This window comes from Anas platyrhynchos, chromosome 1, assembly GCF_047663525.1.
Source record: "Anas platyrhynchos isolate ZD024472 breed Pekin duck chromosome 1, IASCAAS_PekinDuck_T2T, whole genome shotgun sequence".
Lineage (NCBI taxonomy): Eukaryota > Metazoa > Chordata > Aves > Anseriformes > Anatidae > Anas > Anas platyrhynchos.
The window spans coordinates 139356730-139371976 of NC_092587.1; the positions used below are offsets into that span (position 1 = coordinate 139356730).

The following is a 15247-nucleotide window of genomic DNA, read 5'->3' on the forward strand; positions in this document are numbered from 1 at the left end:
CAGTGCCCAAGTGAAACCTTCTGTGTAAAATGAATATTCAAGTTAACACCCCTGAATGTGATAATGGGCTTAAAGTACATGCTAAACATGTATGACTATAGTACTCAACTCTTTATCCAAATCATATTAAACATCACCCCAAAGAGGGAATGGATAATAATAGGATATAAAAGAGTGTTAGGAGTTAGTAGAAAGAAAAAAGAAGAAATTTGTGTTAGGGAAAAATAAAAATAAATAAATAAGTAAAAATTAAAAAGAAGAGCTTGTGGGGGAAAAAAAATAAAAAATAAATTAAAAAAAAATTGGAAATCTAGAAAAGGCTGTGCTTCTCCTCCACCAAGACAGGGACACCCTCTCAGTAAGCTCTGCACCCCAAACACACATCCCCCCTGCCTTGTACCACTTCAAATGTCATGTCTGGCAAAGTGAATACCAGGTTACATTTGTTAGACAGAGAATCTTCTAATTTTGATACTGTCCAGCAGCACAGCCGCACCTCTGATACTGTTTCTTTTTCATACCTCCAAAGTAAGCCTGCAAAATCATGAATATTTTAGCATTCACTAGTCAGTTTATTTCTGATTCACGAAATTACATTTCACAGTTGTAGGTGCTATCATATCATTATTGTAGCCTCCTTTGCTCTGCGCAGTGGTGCTGAGGCTGTCCCTCCAATCCTTGTTGCTCTGGGTCGGCAGCAGTAATTCTGATGGTGCTGCTTTTACCAGGCTCTGGAGACTTTTCTCCAGCAGGAGAGTGCAAGCAGCAGGGATGCTCTGGTGAACTGGGAGGTGAAGCACTTGGCGACAGCAGAGCTTGACACTTTGATGAACACCAGGATGACGAAACAGAGGAAGAAGCTAAGGGAGAGGAGGTACTCTTTAGTGAGAGAGAATAGCAACCTTCCATGAGCGCAGATATAACAGTTCCTCACCTCCACACACACACTGACATTTATCATGGAACAAGTGACTTCATGACCATGGTCATAGAGCAGTAGTTTTTTGTAACTAGGCTGCTTTTTTTTTTTTTTTTTTTTTTTTTTTTTTTCATCCTCCCAAGTTCAAACCAGTCTGCTTTTTAAGTATTATTCTCTAAGCCTGTACCTCTGGTCTCTTTCTCAGGAATCATCTCCGAGCCACTGCTCAGGGACAGGACACTGGGCTCCATGAACCCAATACGACCATGGTCAGTTTCTCTGGTTTGTTATTCATAATATTGTGTGGCTGAAAAGTCACTTGTTACAATCATACTGAATGTGACCACTGACCATGAAGCACTCTTATGGCACAAAAACTATAATCATAATGAAAGAATGGCAGGAGACCAGAAGCAGAAGGAAAAATGAAAGACAGAAAAAAAAAACAACAAACAGGGAAAATAAATAAATAAGTAAATAAATAAACCAAGCTGTATACTCTATTTTGCTTCACATAGTTCTTTATGGTCTGTTTGGGTTTGGGGGCAGGCATTATTTGGTTTTAAATAATCATATAAGAAATATCTATATAGTGGAAAACAAAACTGTAGGAGGTAGCTGAAGAACAAAGACGTGGTATAGAGGGTGGGAAGAAACAACACAGACAGATTACATGGGGAGTATGAGGTGTGAGTATGGTTAGTTTTAGAAATGTCAATCACCCCTGGAAACCACTGAAAAATCTAAAGCTGAAGGCTTAAAAATCAGAAGTGTGCCTTTGAAAATTATACATGCACAACATCAGCATTTAGATACATGAAAGGCATGTTTTGGTTCTCCTTGGGCAACTTGAAGTTCACCTGTGTAAGGTTCAGGAAATTTCTGGATTATATCCTAAAAGCTGAAGGTGTCTGCCTGTACTCTGCAGTAGAAAAACATTGGACTAAAATACTGAAAGCTACTGCAGCCATACTGCTACCTTGAATAAAACAAAAGATGTGCTGTTAAATGAGTATTCTCCATCACATGCGATTCACAAATCATTTATTTTCCTTACCCAATGCACATTCTCCCTATGTACCTTATGAGGATGTTAAAATAAGCCATTCTGGTCTTGCTGGAAAAAATTGCTTTTTCTCTTCTCCCTCTACTACCCCCACACGTGCCTACACTGGTGGAACTACACCTTCTTCCCTTGCACATCTGTTTCCATTATGTTTCTTTCTTTATGGCAGCACAGATGACTCCCACTTTAACACACTTCCCTCTTTAGATGAACGGACAACCCTGACAAGGAGAGAGTCATTTGGGACAAGCTGTAACGTGCTATCAATAGAAAAGCAAGAGCTAAATCTGGAGGCTGTTGGGAAGCCCTTGACAACACACAGCTGCTCCAAGTAACAGATGCAAGCATAGCTGAATTGACATCAACTGCTTATTAAACAAGCCATGACCAACAGATGGGAACACTGCCTTATAATGACAGCCTTCTCCAAATGTTGAATGAACTATCTGGAAAATGAGACTGGGAAACAAGTGGGTGCTAAAAATGTGAAATCCCGCTGTGGGAAATCCAGCCAATCCCCTAGACTGCCAGGTGCCACAGCTGTTAAACACCTGAACCCAATTCAACTGAACTACGATTTGCTGCAGAAAAGGATAGAAAATTATCATTTTCAAAGGTCTCCCACCTACCCCGTATTGGCAGTTATCGTAATCATCAGCGTATCTGCTTCAAGTCACACCTCAATATAAATTAAAAAGAAAGTTTGGGCTCTGTTAGCTATGATTTGCTGCAACATCAGGCACTGCAGTCTACTACTGTGTATCCCACCTGTACTCCACTCAGAACTGTTTTCTGATCTTATTTTTTTATATTTTAACTAGATAACCACTTTGGAAAAATCAACCTGGAAACATATGAAAAGAACATTTATTTTAGGCATTAAAGAACAGAGAGGAGACTAGAAAGGCAAAGAAAATAATCTTTCAATGGAAACAAATGCATTTTCTTAAAGTGTCTATAAAAACAATCATTACAATAACCAATGAGAAAATAAAGATTTGTGATCTTGTTCAATCAGATAGCTTTATTAGATCTACTAAGACAAAGATTCCTTGGCTAACTAAAAATTAGCAGGAATTTTCCAGGGCTTCACTGACTCTCTTATAAACTTGCAGAAGTAGCTAACAAAATAGGAGCAGCAGGCATGCATACAAAAATAATAATGCATTAAATATAATAGTTCTGGAATAAATACACATCCACACTTCAATGAAGCCAATATACACTAAATAACTAATACAACTACTTAAGCTTCATTCATTTCTGTTAATGTTGTTTCCCTGAGTGGGAACAATAGGAGAGAGATGTTGATTCTTCCTAACAATGAGAAATATTTTAGCACAGCACGAACCAAAGCACAAACACTCCAAAATACTCCATTAATCACTCAATACACACATCCCTGTGGAAATATAAGGCTTCATAGAAATAAAAGGCTTCATCAACCACCTATACGAGAACAGTGTTGCTGAATTCACATTATCTTTTTGAGCAGAAAAATCCATCTCTATATTGGGCAATTCTCATTAAAGTTCAGGAGAACTTAATTCCTCATGGAACAGTAAAGAAATGTACACATACAGTCAGCAGAACCATTTGTAGAAAGTAGGAAGACATGCTGATTAACTCATGGAGGCGTTACAAAACACAATCCAAAGATAATTAAAACACACACATAGTTAAAAGAAATGTTTGTTATCAGGGATTCAATTGCACATTTGGTGTAGTTTACAAAGTTATATATACAAAATGCTATGAAATCATTAGCATAGTTTGAAAATGGAACAAATATCTATACCCAAAGAGGATAAATACACAATCACATATGGAGATTATATAAGGAGCTACCTGATGAAACCCTGTGATGATGACCATATAGTCTTACTTAATATCTTTACCAGCTCTTTGACCTTCCTTTTTCTAATAAGGCACAGAAGGATAAGCAAATAGAAATAAATTCAAGCAAAGAAAGCCAACAATGTCCTTGGTGCCATCAGAAGAGGACAGGGAACCCTCTTCAGCATGTTCAGCCTGCACACCACCTTGAAGCCTTGACAGAATCTTGACAGCACACCATGAGACTACTCGTTAAGGCTGGGAAGGATTAAAGTGATAGATAGACACTGGTTTTGTTTCATCTTTCCTTCAACCTGCATGGAATCAATAAGAGCATTTTGCTGATCACATCAGCATTATTTCACATTTACTCAGCATCTTCATCTCAAGATGTCCAAGAGGGAAGAGTCTGAGATAACTGAGCATTTCTAGTAAAGCAGACCTCTCTGTGGAAGCTGTGGATTCTCACACAGCATCAGGGCAAACTCAACACCTCTATTCTCATATAACTCCTAAAACGCAGTGGTACTCAGTATATACAATTTGAAGACAATTATTAAAAGATGACTGTGAACATAGAAGAAAAGTCCAGAGGACCTAAATCAAGTACATTGACAACATGATAATAGACACACACACACACACACACACACACAGAATTTCTAGGTTGGAAGAGACCTCAAGATCATCGAGTCCAACCTCTAACCTAACACTAACAGTCCCCACTAAACCATATCCCTAAGCTCTACATCTAAACGTCTTTATAATCCAAAACTTCTGTGAGTAAATAATTAATGGGGATTAATTAATGAGCTCAGACACTAAAAGCAATTTAATTTCTAAATTACGTGCTAATTTAATGTCAGCAGTGTAACTTTATAATCTAACAAATAACAAAAGGATCTCAATTTACACTCTGCTTGCTAGCAGGTACTAAGGTTGATATTACTGCATCTTCACTGATCCTACAAATGTTATGGAAATTAAGGCAGCATATGCAAAATCATGCTTTATTCTGTTCTTCCTTTTTCTGTGAAATATGCAGAGAATGATCAGCATTAAGAAGGGTTTCTAAAGGAGGTGGAAGAACCCCATCACATAGGATACACTAAAACAGGCTGGTCCAACACCCAAGAAAGATAATGCAGAACCCTTGTTCCTTTTGTGGGGATAAACTAAAGGCCTACGAGATTTGTTTAGTCACCAATATTCATGATTTTTTTCCAGAGTTTTTAGTTACCTTTAAATTCTTCTTCATTGCTAGGCAGTAAATTTCTTTCTCTTTGTTTTACTTCCTTCCTGGAGACAATCAAAAGATCATCTGAGTCCAACATCCTCCCCCTGGCATGTCTTTTGTCCTCTGCTCTCCTCTTCTTTTTCTGTTTTCCTCTATCTTCTTTCACAATACTTTTGCTTGCTTCGTCTCCTCCTTCATCTTCCAAAGATGAGTGTGGATATGGCTTTGGGGTCTCTTTATCTGGGCTAGAAAGTTAAAGAAGGAAACACACTAAGCTCACCCATCATATACTAATTTAACACCTTTTTCACGTGGTATAGATTTTGTCCTCTCCCACATTTCACAGTGCTGACAAGAGAAGGATTTATACTCTTAAGCACTTGACAGGGCTGTAAGCATCTTACAGTTCCATTTCCCTTTTAGCTATAAAATAAGGAAAGAATAACCCAAAACATACATGTAGCATGCACAGTTTGTGTTTTATTTCTGGGGATACTATATACCTTGCTAACCTATTGCATACAATTATTTATCTTTAAAAATTCTGGACAGTGTTCCTGTTAACCTTAATTCTAATACAGTTCAGCAAGAATTCATACCCTTCATATCCTTCATAGACTCCATTCCCACCCCACTCTCGAGCTTTCTAAAGTTTCCAGAATAGTTATGATGCAAAATACAGTTACAGATGTCTCCTTGACTGCACTAAAACCCAGATTACCAAAAACTAAGTAAAATTGAAACAAGTACTTAGGCACCCAGCTTTACTGATATCATACAAGAAATTTTCCTAAATACCTTTCTGTCTGGTCCCTAGTGCTGTCTACCTTGTGACTCTACACAGGATTTGGGCAATAACTGTCTTTTATGATGAGGGCCCAGAGCACATAGTATTTTATTTTGTGTATGGAATTTGATAGTTATGTTTGCAGAGTCCTTCTGCCATAATTATTTTTTTGTACTGTAACAACAGGAAAACACCCCAAACAGATGCCAGCATCTCATTAAAATGAGATCTATATTAGTATCTCTAAAGATTAACAAATAAAACATGACCCACACCACAAATACACACCACATAAACAACCATCAAAAGGATAATCCCCCAAAAAACAGAGCTGAAGATTTAGACCAGTTATTGGAATCCAATTCCCGTGTGCACTCCCTGTCAACAGGGTAGCCTGGGCTATCTGTTTTGCTTTTTGGTTCCTTACTTCTACAGGAAGGACTTAGCACAAAAGAATGATCCTGCTTTGAGCTTCCAACATCAGTTTTGCCAGAAATAATAGAAATAATAAATAATACTTTTCAGCTGGAAGTTCATTTCCATGTTCCCTGAAAACTGGGGGCTCTAATGGAAATGCAAGCTCAATCTGGGCTGGATCACTGCCATAGCATTGCTAACATTAGTAACTAGATAATGTACAACTAATGAAATGGTTGTCTAATGGCTTTGAATGTAAACCTCCTCAAAACGGAAAACAGTCATTCAACACAGCATGCTGGTTACAGAAAGAAGCAAATACAAAGTCAAATCATAGCCAGTGGTGGCTTTTTATCATGCAGCCACTGAGTTAATGTAGTCAATGCCCAGAAGAGAACATTATCTATGTCTATATGATACTACAGTAACATATGAAGCAAAAGAAGAATGGGATTTCACTTCACAAATAAGTGACTCTACAGAGAACTCAAAACCTAGCTGAAAATGTTACAAGCAGAAGGAGAATATTCTGAATTAGTAAGTGCATAGTCGGGAACTGTCTATCCATAGCTCACAAAGCAATTTACAGTAGAGCAAGCAATTTACAGTAGAGCATTACAGCTCCAAGCTGGGAAATTTTCAGCTCTTCATGGGAAATTTAAAAGGCTCTTACCTATAACACTTCTAGAGTACTGGGCTTCTATTGTTAACTCTTGAAACTAAAAATTCAGCAGAAATAGAGATTATGTATAATGGGGAAAAAAATGAGAGAAATACATTCACAGCATGTGCAAGACAACCAGGGGATCAGGCACAGTCAGCACAGCTCTTCCCAGTACTCTTCCCCCAACCTGTAGTGCCTTATGGGGTTGTTGTGCCTCAAGTGCAGGACACAGCCCCATTGGTCCAGCCTATCCAGAGCCCTCTGCAGAGCCCTCCTACCCTTGAGCAGATCAGCACTCTCACCCAACTTCATGTCATAAATATATTTGGTGTTTATACAACCAAATAAGTGTTTATAAGCTGGAAACACAATATATAAATTCACAACTACTATGAATTGAATCTACAGCTTTACATACTATTTTACTGAGACATATGCCAAGTTTGGGACCACTTCAGTTGTACATAACAATATCAGTTGTACATAACAGTAGCAAGTCAGCTTACCAATATAGCCTGTTTGGAAAATGAATATTAAATTTCATGTTAAAGAAATTAATTGTTAAAAAAAAAAATAGAAGCCATTCTTATTGCTGCATTTAGTAATATCTTACTGTATTCAGATATAGTATCTCATTTAGAATATAATACAACTCAATGGAAGGGAAAGACTCAATTATATTTCTCAGCTCAATTATATTTCTGCCTCTTTTCAACTGCTTGTATGTTTTACACAGGAAATCATTACATTTAGGTTTACATGATGGTAGCCAAGCTTCTTTTCACTCAAAAGTAAACCTAGATGTAATGACGCGTTTTCAAACAGCAGTAGAATCATTACTAGAAATTGTGTGAGAAGCACTGACAACATTTTAATTAGTGTTGTTGGCTTTTTTTCCTGTCATTTTCATGGAATCCACAGATCAGCCCACTGCTGATACACTCACAGAATCACAGAATGGGTTGGATTGGAAGGGACCTTAAAGATCAGTCCCTCTGCCACAAGCAGGGACACCTCCCACCAGACCAGGTTGCCCAAAGCCCCATCCAACCTGGCCTTGAACACCTCCAGGGATGGGGCAGCCACAGCTTCTCTGGGCAACCTGTGCCAGGTCCCCACCACCTTCTGAATGAAGAATTTATTCTGAATAACTCCTCTAAACTTACTCTTTTCTGGTTTAAAGCCACTACACGTTGTCCTATCACTACATGCCCTGACAGAGAGTCCCTCCCCAGCTTTCCTGTAGGCCCCCCTTTAGGTACTGGAAGTCTGCCGTAAGGTCTCCCCAGAGCCTTCTCGTCTCCAGCCTGAACAACCCCAACTCCCTCTGCCTCTCTTTGTAGAAGAGGTGCTCCAGCCCTCTGATCATCCTCGTGGCCCTCCTCTGGACTCCCTCTAATACTTCCATGTCCTTCTTATGCTGGAGTGACAGCACTGAATGAGTACTGAATGCCGTACTCCAGGTGGGATATCATGAGGGTGAAGTAAGAAAGAGACAATCACCTCCCTGGACCTGCTGGCTACATTTCTTTTGACACAGCCCATAATGCAGTTGACTTACTGGGCTGCAAATGCACATTGCTGGCCCATGTTGAGTTTTCATCCACCAGTACCCCAGGTCCTAATCCTCAGAGCTGCTCTCAAACCATTCTCCACCCATCCTGTATTTTTGCTTAGTATTGCCCTGGCTCAGGTGCAGGACCTTGCACTTGGCCACTCACCATTTATATATTTAACATTGGCCATCATATGAGAACATTTCAGTAAAGATGAAGAACTTTTAAAATTGCCTTTAAAGGTGGGATTTGTCCTGTTCATGCAAGCTCTATAGAAGAAATCTCCATTGATGAGGTTCCTTGGCAGCAATGCCCACGATGAGCTGATATACATGGACTCAGTGTGGAGCCCCTATGGGATATCAAGGCTGGTGGAAAATTCAAAACAAAAGCCCATGTTTTCCTCACATAAACTGTAACTCCTGTATAAATTCATGGAAGAAAAAGCTGTTAAGGTCTGTTTACTTCAGAGACTCCAATTGTGCTTCAGAAAAATCTTTAAATCACAAATTGCAGGAGGCTGGGATTATATTCTGGGGAAATATCCACAGATGATTTTTCTGACCTTATACTACTTCACGAGATCTGTTGTTGCTGTCTGTCATACTGTTAATGCTGTGAAGTTTATCACAATCCCATGCTATTTCAAATGGATTAATCTAGAACTTTACAAAGGATGAAAGAATAATCCACAATCACTTGGAACCACTGCACGTTCACCACACACTGCAGAAAAATATTATCCCTGCTATACATAAATTCTGCAGAACTTAAGTAGGGGCTCATATTCATCCTATGCCTCTTCCCATCTTTCCTCAGATTTAAGCCCAGTAGAAGATTCAATATCTTAGAGACAACTTGTGATGTCGTGAATAGCTTTATATCATAATAAGTATCTTAAAAGAAAGAGTCAGTCTTTGAAAAATCAAAACTTCATCTCACCTTTTAGCAATCCTCTAACAACTTCCTGGTGCTAAGCTTCAAGCCATCACATACCCTCATTGTTTCCAAAGTGAAAACAGGACAACAAAGCACCAGATAATAAAATGGTGGAACAGATAGTTAATGCTCTTCTCCTGAACATGCATGTGGGTCAAATCACTTGGTTACGTTTAGAGCAAACCAGTTCATGACAACAGTAATTTGAGTATTATATATGGAAACCTGACAGCATAGTTGAACCAAAAGTGCAATATTCAAAATTCATGTAAAATAACTATTTTATTTTTAGGTTCAAGCATACTCACATTGTATAATCCACCTTCTGCACCATTCTTATGTACTGACAGGAAAAGGCATACTTCGTTTGGCTGATTTTAATAAGCCCACTTCTTACACAGTGTTCCTGCAATACCATCAACATTCATCTAATTTACATCTAAAGCTCAGAAACAATGAAGAAATATATGTATAAAAAGCCAACTGCTTTAATGCAACTGTAATCAGCCTCTAAAGATGAAAATTTTAAGTACAAAATGCATCGTCTTAATGTTGCACTATGAAAAATACTGTGAAATTATCATAATGGCTTACAAACAAACAAACCTAATGAAATAAACTGAAGATTGTACTGACTGTGATTAAAAACTCCGTATTTCTCATTTTAGCAGCATGGAGCTTGTGAAAGCCACCAAATTGATTATAGAGGAAAGAACAGTGCATGGTTTAAGAATAAGCTATCCTACAGAATTTCACTTTTAATGTTTATTGCATGGGTTCTTCATTAAGCCCTGAAATCTCATTTACTTTGGTTAGCTGGAGACAGGGAATGGGACAGTGGGCTCATTAGCCTGGAAAATTGTACCTGCCTCATAAAAAACAGAATATTGCCATATTGGTTTCCTCTTGTAAACTTACTTTCCTGTTGTCAAACATCAGAACTGTGTAGAGTTTAGCACCCACATTCACGCTCTTTGGTGTTGCTATGACAATGGCAGGCACATAATAACAGTTTCCTGTCTGTGTCCCAGTTCTGGCAAAGACATAGTCTCCAACCTGCACACCAGGAAAGCTTTGGTTAACAATAACCATGTAGCTTGTGAGTTTTACAAGACGTAAAAGGCAAATACTAAAATATTCATACATGAATCACCATTCTAATATGTTCCCATGTTTAATATGGATCTTTAAAAGGAAAGGAGAGGAAATTGGTCCTTGCATGTACTATTCAATTTCCATTGAATCAGGGGAGAACACAAAGCAAAAATAAATGACAAAGCCCTAATAAATGCACCAGGGCTCAACTAGCAATTTGAACAGAATGACAAAACTCTTCCAGTTTCCAGTTCTCTTTAACTCTTCCCCTTTAGCTCTGCTCAAATTTACACATTTTTAGTAAGCTTTTAAACTAACCTCAGGAATTTTAGAGGATTGCATATGTAACTGATTTATACAAAATCATTTTTAAAATGAATGTGGAAGTAGCAATTTTTTAAAATCAAATTATATGTTTAGAACCTGCTATACACTGAATTGTGTATAAAGGACTCTCCCCCGATCTTAATCTGTGAACTAGAGAACAATACGTTTTGCTTGTAAATATCTTCCATTTCTTCTTCAGGTGGCCAAATACTCATGTTCTACTAAGAAAACAATACAAACTTCTCATAAACAAAGGAATAAAATCACAATCAATATGACTGTAATTTTCAATATCACTCCAAACAAATAACAAATAGTGTGTTGAAAATAACATGGAAATGGAGATATTACTCTCACTATAGACTTTTCTTTAAAAGAAATAATGCATTTAAAATATATATTTAAAAAATATATATTATTTATTCTGTATGTAACCAAAGGGACAAAATTCCAAACGCATGTTTGGTATCATAAAAACCATTAAATTTTTCACCTGCAGATATGTGTATGGCATAGCACCTCCCACCGGTATAACAAACTTCAGAGGTACAATCCAAGTCTCCCCATGGCTTAAGTCAACAAGTGTGCAGGTAGGACTGATATTCTTCGTCACAGTTCCTAAAAGAACAACATAGTAACATGCTAATGATTTTTCTTTTACCTCTTGTAAAAAAATAAAATAAAATAAAATAAAATAAAATAAAATAAAATAAAATAAAATAAAATAAAATACAAATTAATTCTGTAGACTGCCACACAGCACTGAGGTTAAACATTCTACACTATACATTCCTCATTTTCATTTAGCCAGGATAAATTGTGCCAGGACAGAAGAGAAATTTGTGCCTGAAAAAAAAACTGTCTTACTAAGCATTCTAAATAACAGCATAAAACAAAGAATAATATTCTAGTACAGGCATGACATTTGTAAGACTATCAGGTCGCTGATTGTTCACCAATTTAATTATCCCAGATAAAATATACAAATTTAAAATAAAAACACAAGTGAAGGTAACACAATAATAATGGACTTCCTGACTACACGTGCACACACTCCCTCCATATGCAGTTGCTCTGCCTCAGATCCCTCCTTCTAAATGGAGAGGGCAGAGCAAGCTCAGAAATATGGCTATCCAAGATACAAAAGAACATGAAAAGAGAAAAATTGTCCAAGGTACTTTATTTTTCCCATAGTAGAGCCTGCTTATAAGTATGATTTATTCATTAAGAAAAAAAAAAAAAAAAAAAACAGAACACATTTTTACCTAATAGCCCCTAATAGCCATTCTGGCTTAAAGCTCAACAGAAAGGCAAAAGTATTTAGTGAATTCTTTGAACACACCCAAAACCTCAACCTTTGACAAATGGTCAACAGAAACAATTGAGGGAGGCATCAAAGAGGAATAGGCTGATACCTTCAACCTGATCTAGTGGGAGATGTCCCTGCTCATAGTGGAGGGTTGGAACTGGATGGTCTTTAAGGTCCCTTCCAACACAAACTAATCTGTGATTCTATAATACTCTCTGCTACTGTTAATTAAAATTTTCTTCCACACTCTTCTTATAGAAATGAAACTGTTTGAAGAACAGAAATGAAACCATTTGTAGAAATTAAACGTTGTTTTCTAGTCATACAAAATGTATGTCTTTCTATAAATGTATATACTTGCACACAAGATATATATTCATTTTTCATGAATATGCACGTGTAATATAATCAATACTAAACGTGACTACAACAGAAGTAGCCAAACACAACCTAAAGTAATGTTTTATCAGTAATAGAAAACTATAAAAAAATATTTAAAATGTGGACAAAAATAGATACCTGGATAATAAAATCCTGTGATGTCTGATCTTGCAATCACCTTTTGGCTTTTGAAAGTCACAAATACTTTGTCTTTTTGTGTTTTTTTAGACTTTGTCTTCACAGTTTCTTCTTCAAGTCTCTGTAATTTGACACAATTATATTTTTTTTTTTCACAACAACCAACCAGTCAGCCTGAACCTATCCTTTGGAACCGACTACAATTTAGGTAATTTAATGTAATAAACTCTGTTGATGATTCACAGTAAGTTGGATTATTTTAAATATTCAGAATAGTTATAAACAGAACAAGTTCATTACAGGAAGCTCTCATGGATAAGACTACCTAAGAGTTTTCACTATTAAATCCTGTTTAATATGGTCATAATAATACCTGGACTTTTAAATATTCAGGCAAAAATTTACCTTGATGAATTATGGCTCTGGCTGCTGTTTTCCTAGGAAATAATTTAAAAATTGGACAATTCATATTAAAGAATGAGATAAAGAAAAATCTACTGATTTTGCAGAACAAGTGAACACATCCATTTTGTCCAGATAGGTGGGTCTTCACAGTTATCTTATTTTCATAAAGGTTAGCACTGTATGGAATGACTGACTAAAAATACAAATACAGAATCGAAAATTTAAATCAAAAAAAGATAGTGTCTGGAAAATGTTTATTTACAAACTATAAATTCAAAACTATTTTTTTCAAAAAAATTTAAATATTTCAGCTTAGCAAAATATTAAATTACATTTTATGGAGCTGCTGCTGTCCATGATTCTGTCCTTTTAGTTAGTGTTCTTCTCTTGGGAGGGCAACCCCCCAGACTACAGAAGACCAAATCGTACTGACAAATTGCTCCTTAATGAAGTTTGGGGGACCATGCACTGGATGGTGAGGATAGAAATACCAAGGGGCGGCTGTATGTACACTGGTTCAAGTCCTAGTTGAAGGCAGTGACTGCAATTAGCAGTAATTGAATAAAGAATGCAAAAAGCACAATGGATCTCATGCAGTTACTGAGGCATGGAATTGTGGAAATCAAATGATAAGAAAAATAGCTAGACTACCACAAATCACAAGTGGCTTTACGTAGAAATATACCATTTGGCTTTCCCAGATTTTGAGTACTTTACTTTAAAGCTATGTTCTTTTACCCTAAAGCCTTTTATAGCTCATGTTCACATTTCACAGGGTATTACTGTTACTCGCGTTGAAAATAAGTCATATTCTCTGAATCATTTTCCTTTTTTTTCTTCCCATTCAGGGCACCTCTCACTGCAAGTTTTGAGAGGATCAGGCTATTGTGTGTATATGTCAGAATGTGAAAGAATACTTTACATTTTGGTTTCCTGAAAAACCTGAGAGAAATTATTATATAAAATCCTTTTCTTTCTAACAAGTCTGTAATCCCAGTATTTTGAAAGTATATTTTATACATACAGCCCTCTAGAATAACAATGTCACTTACATTTGCTACAATAGCACATTAATTCTTGAATGTCTATTATTTTCTCTATACTGCTTATGGTAATGCTTCTAAATATAAATTATAAGCAAGTGTAACATGAAGTAAATCACTTTTTGCCTGTTAATTTCTAAGTACTTACTTATTAGCTCACCTCATAAACAATTTGCAAGCATCCATCTCTACTACAATTCCACTGAGTAACAAAAACATACGGTTTGAAATCTCAAACTTTTCCATATATCTACGCACCATTTATCAACTGTATTTCTGAAAAATAACCATAGTCTATATGGTCCTAAAAAACCCTGCATACTAGGTGAGTATGATCTGCTTCCTTGTCTGATGAGATTTTCTTCCTAAGAAAGGTATATTTGGTTTTGATACTTGGTTTGCCCTAACAAGCAATTATGATGCAAAAGATAGGAACTTGATTACTAAATTGTTTGCTCTCAGTTTCACTGTAACTATGATAAACTTTTTTTCCCAATCTCCCACATAAAAATCATACAGGATCCTAAAAAAATAAATAAAAAATAAAATAAAATAAAATAAAATAAAATAAAATAAAATAAAATAAAATAAAATAAAATAAAATAAAATAAAATAAAATAAAATAAAATAAAAATCCCCCAAATAAGCAAAGGAAAGCAGAACAAAAAGGCAAGGATATATTTTAAATGGGAGATACCTGTTGTGTTTTTTGGTGTTTTTGTTGTTGTTGTTGTTTTTCTAGTTTACTCTTTACCCCTATAGAATATAACCTATATCAACACCTCTGTTTTTCAAACTGAGTCTAAAATGAAGGTCCTTCACCGTGCTTAGCTGCCTGCTTAAAGTAAAACCTAACATAGTCTGGCTTGAGTGCAAAGACTTCCAAGTCCACAGACACAAAAAGGTATTTGGGTAAACCATTTACTTAATTCCTCAGGCTCCAGAGGGACAGCTGGTGCTGAATATTTATTCAAAACTAATTTGTAATGCTTGACTAATAACTTGGGCAATTTCCAGCAGTCCACATTAACCCAGCTACTAAAGGCTCTGCAAGCACTCCAGGGAGGGCTCCAAGCAGTGCAAAATTCAAGTGGTGCAGAAAGACCTTGTGAAGTGAAATCTGACTCT

The 15247-nt window shown here is 36.5% G+C and overlaps 1 protein-coding gene across 3 annotated transcripts in view; it reads right to left on the reverse strand.

Annotated features, from left to right (window-relative positions):
* Positions 1-392: 392 nt before the first annotated feature.
* Positions 393-15247, reverse strand: part of VWA3B (von Willebrand factor A domain containing 3B) — a 71137-nt gene continuing 56282 nt past the window's right edge. For 2 of the 3 annotated variants that reach the window (XM_027446666.3, XM_072030631.1), the window contains exons 24-29: positions 12672-12792; positions 11337-11461; positions 10340-10477; positions 9730-9827; positions 5062-5303; positions 393-860 (exon numbers count right to left, since the gene is read on the reverse strand). In XM_027446666.3, the coding sequence (XP_027302467.3) occupies positions 625-860; positions 5062-5303; positions 9730-9827; positions 10340-10477; positions 11337-11461; positions 12672-12792 (960 nt within the window). In that variant the 3' untranslated portion in view covers positions 393-624. The remainder of the gene's footprint in view (positions 861-5061; positions 5304-9729; positions 9828-10339; positions 10478-11336; positions 11462-12671; positions 12793-15247) is intronic. The other variant, XM_072030637.1, reaches the window with a different exon arrangement.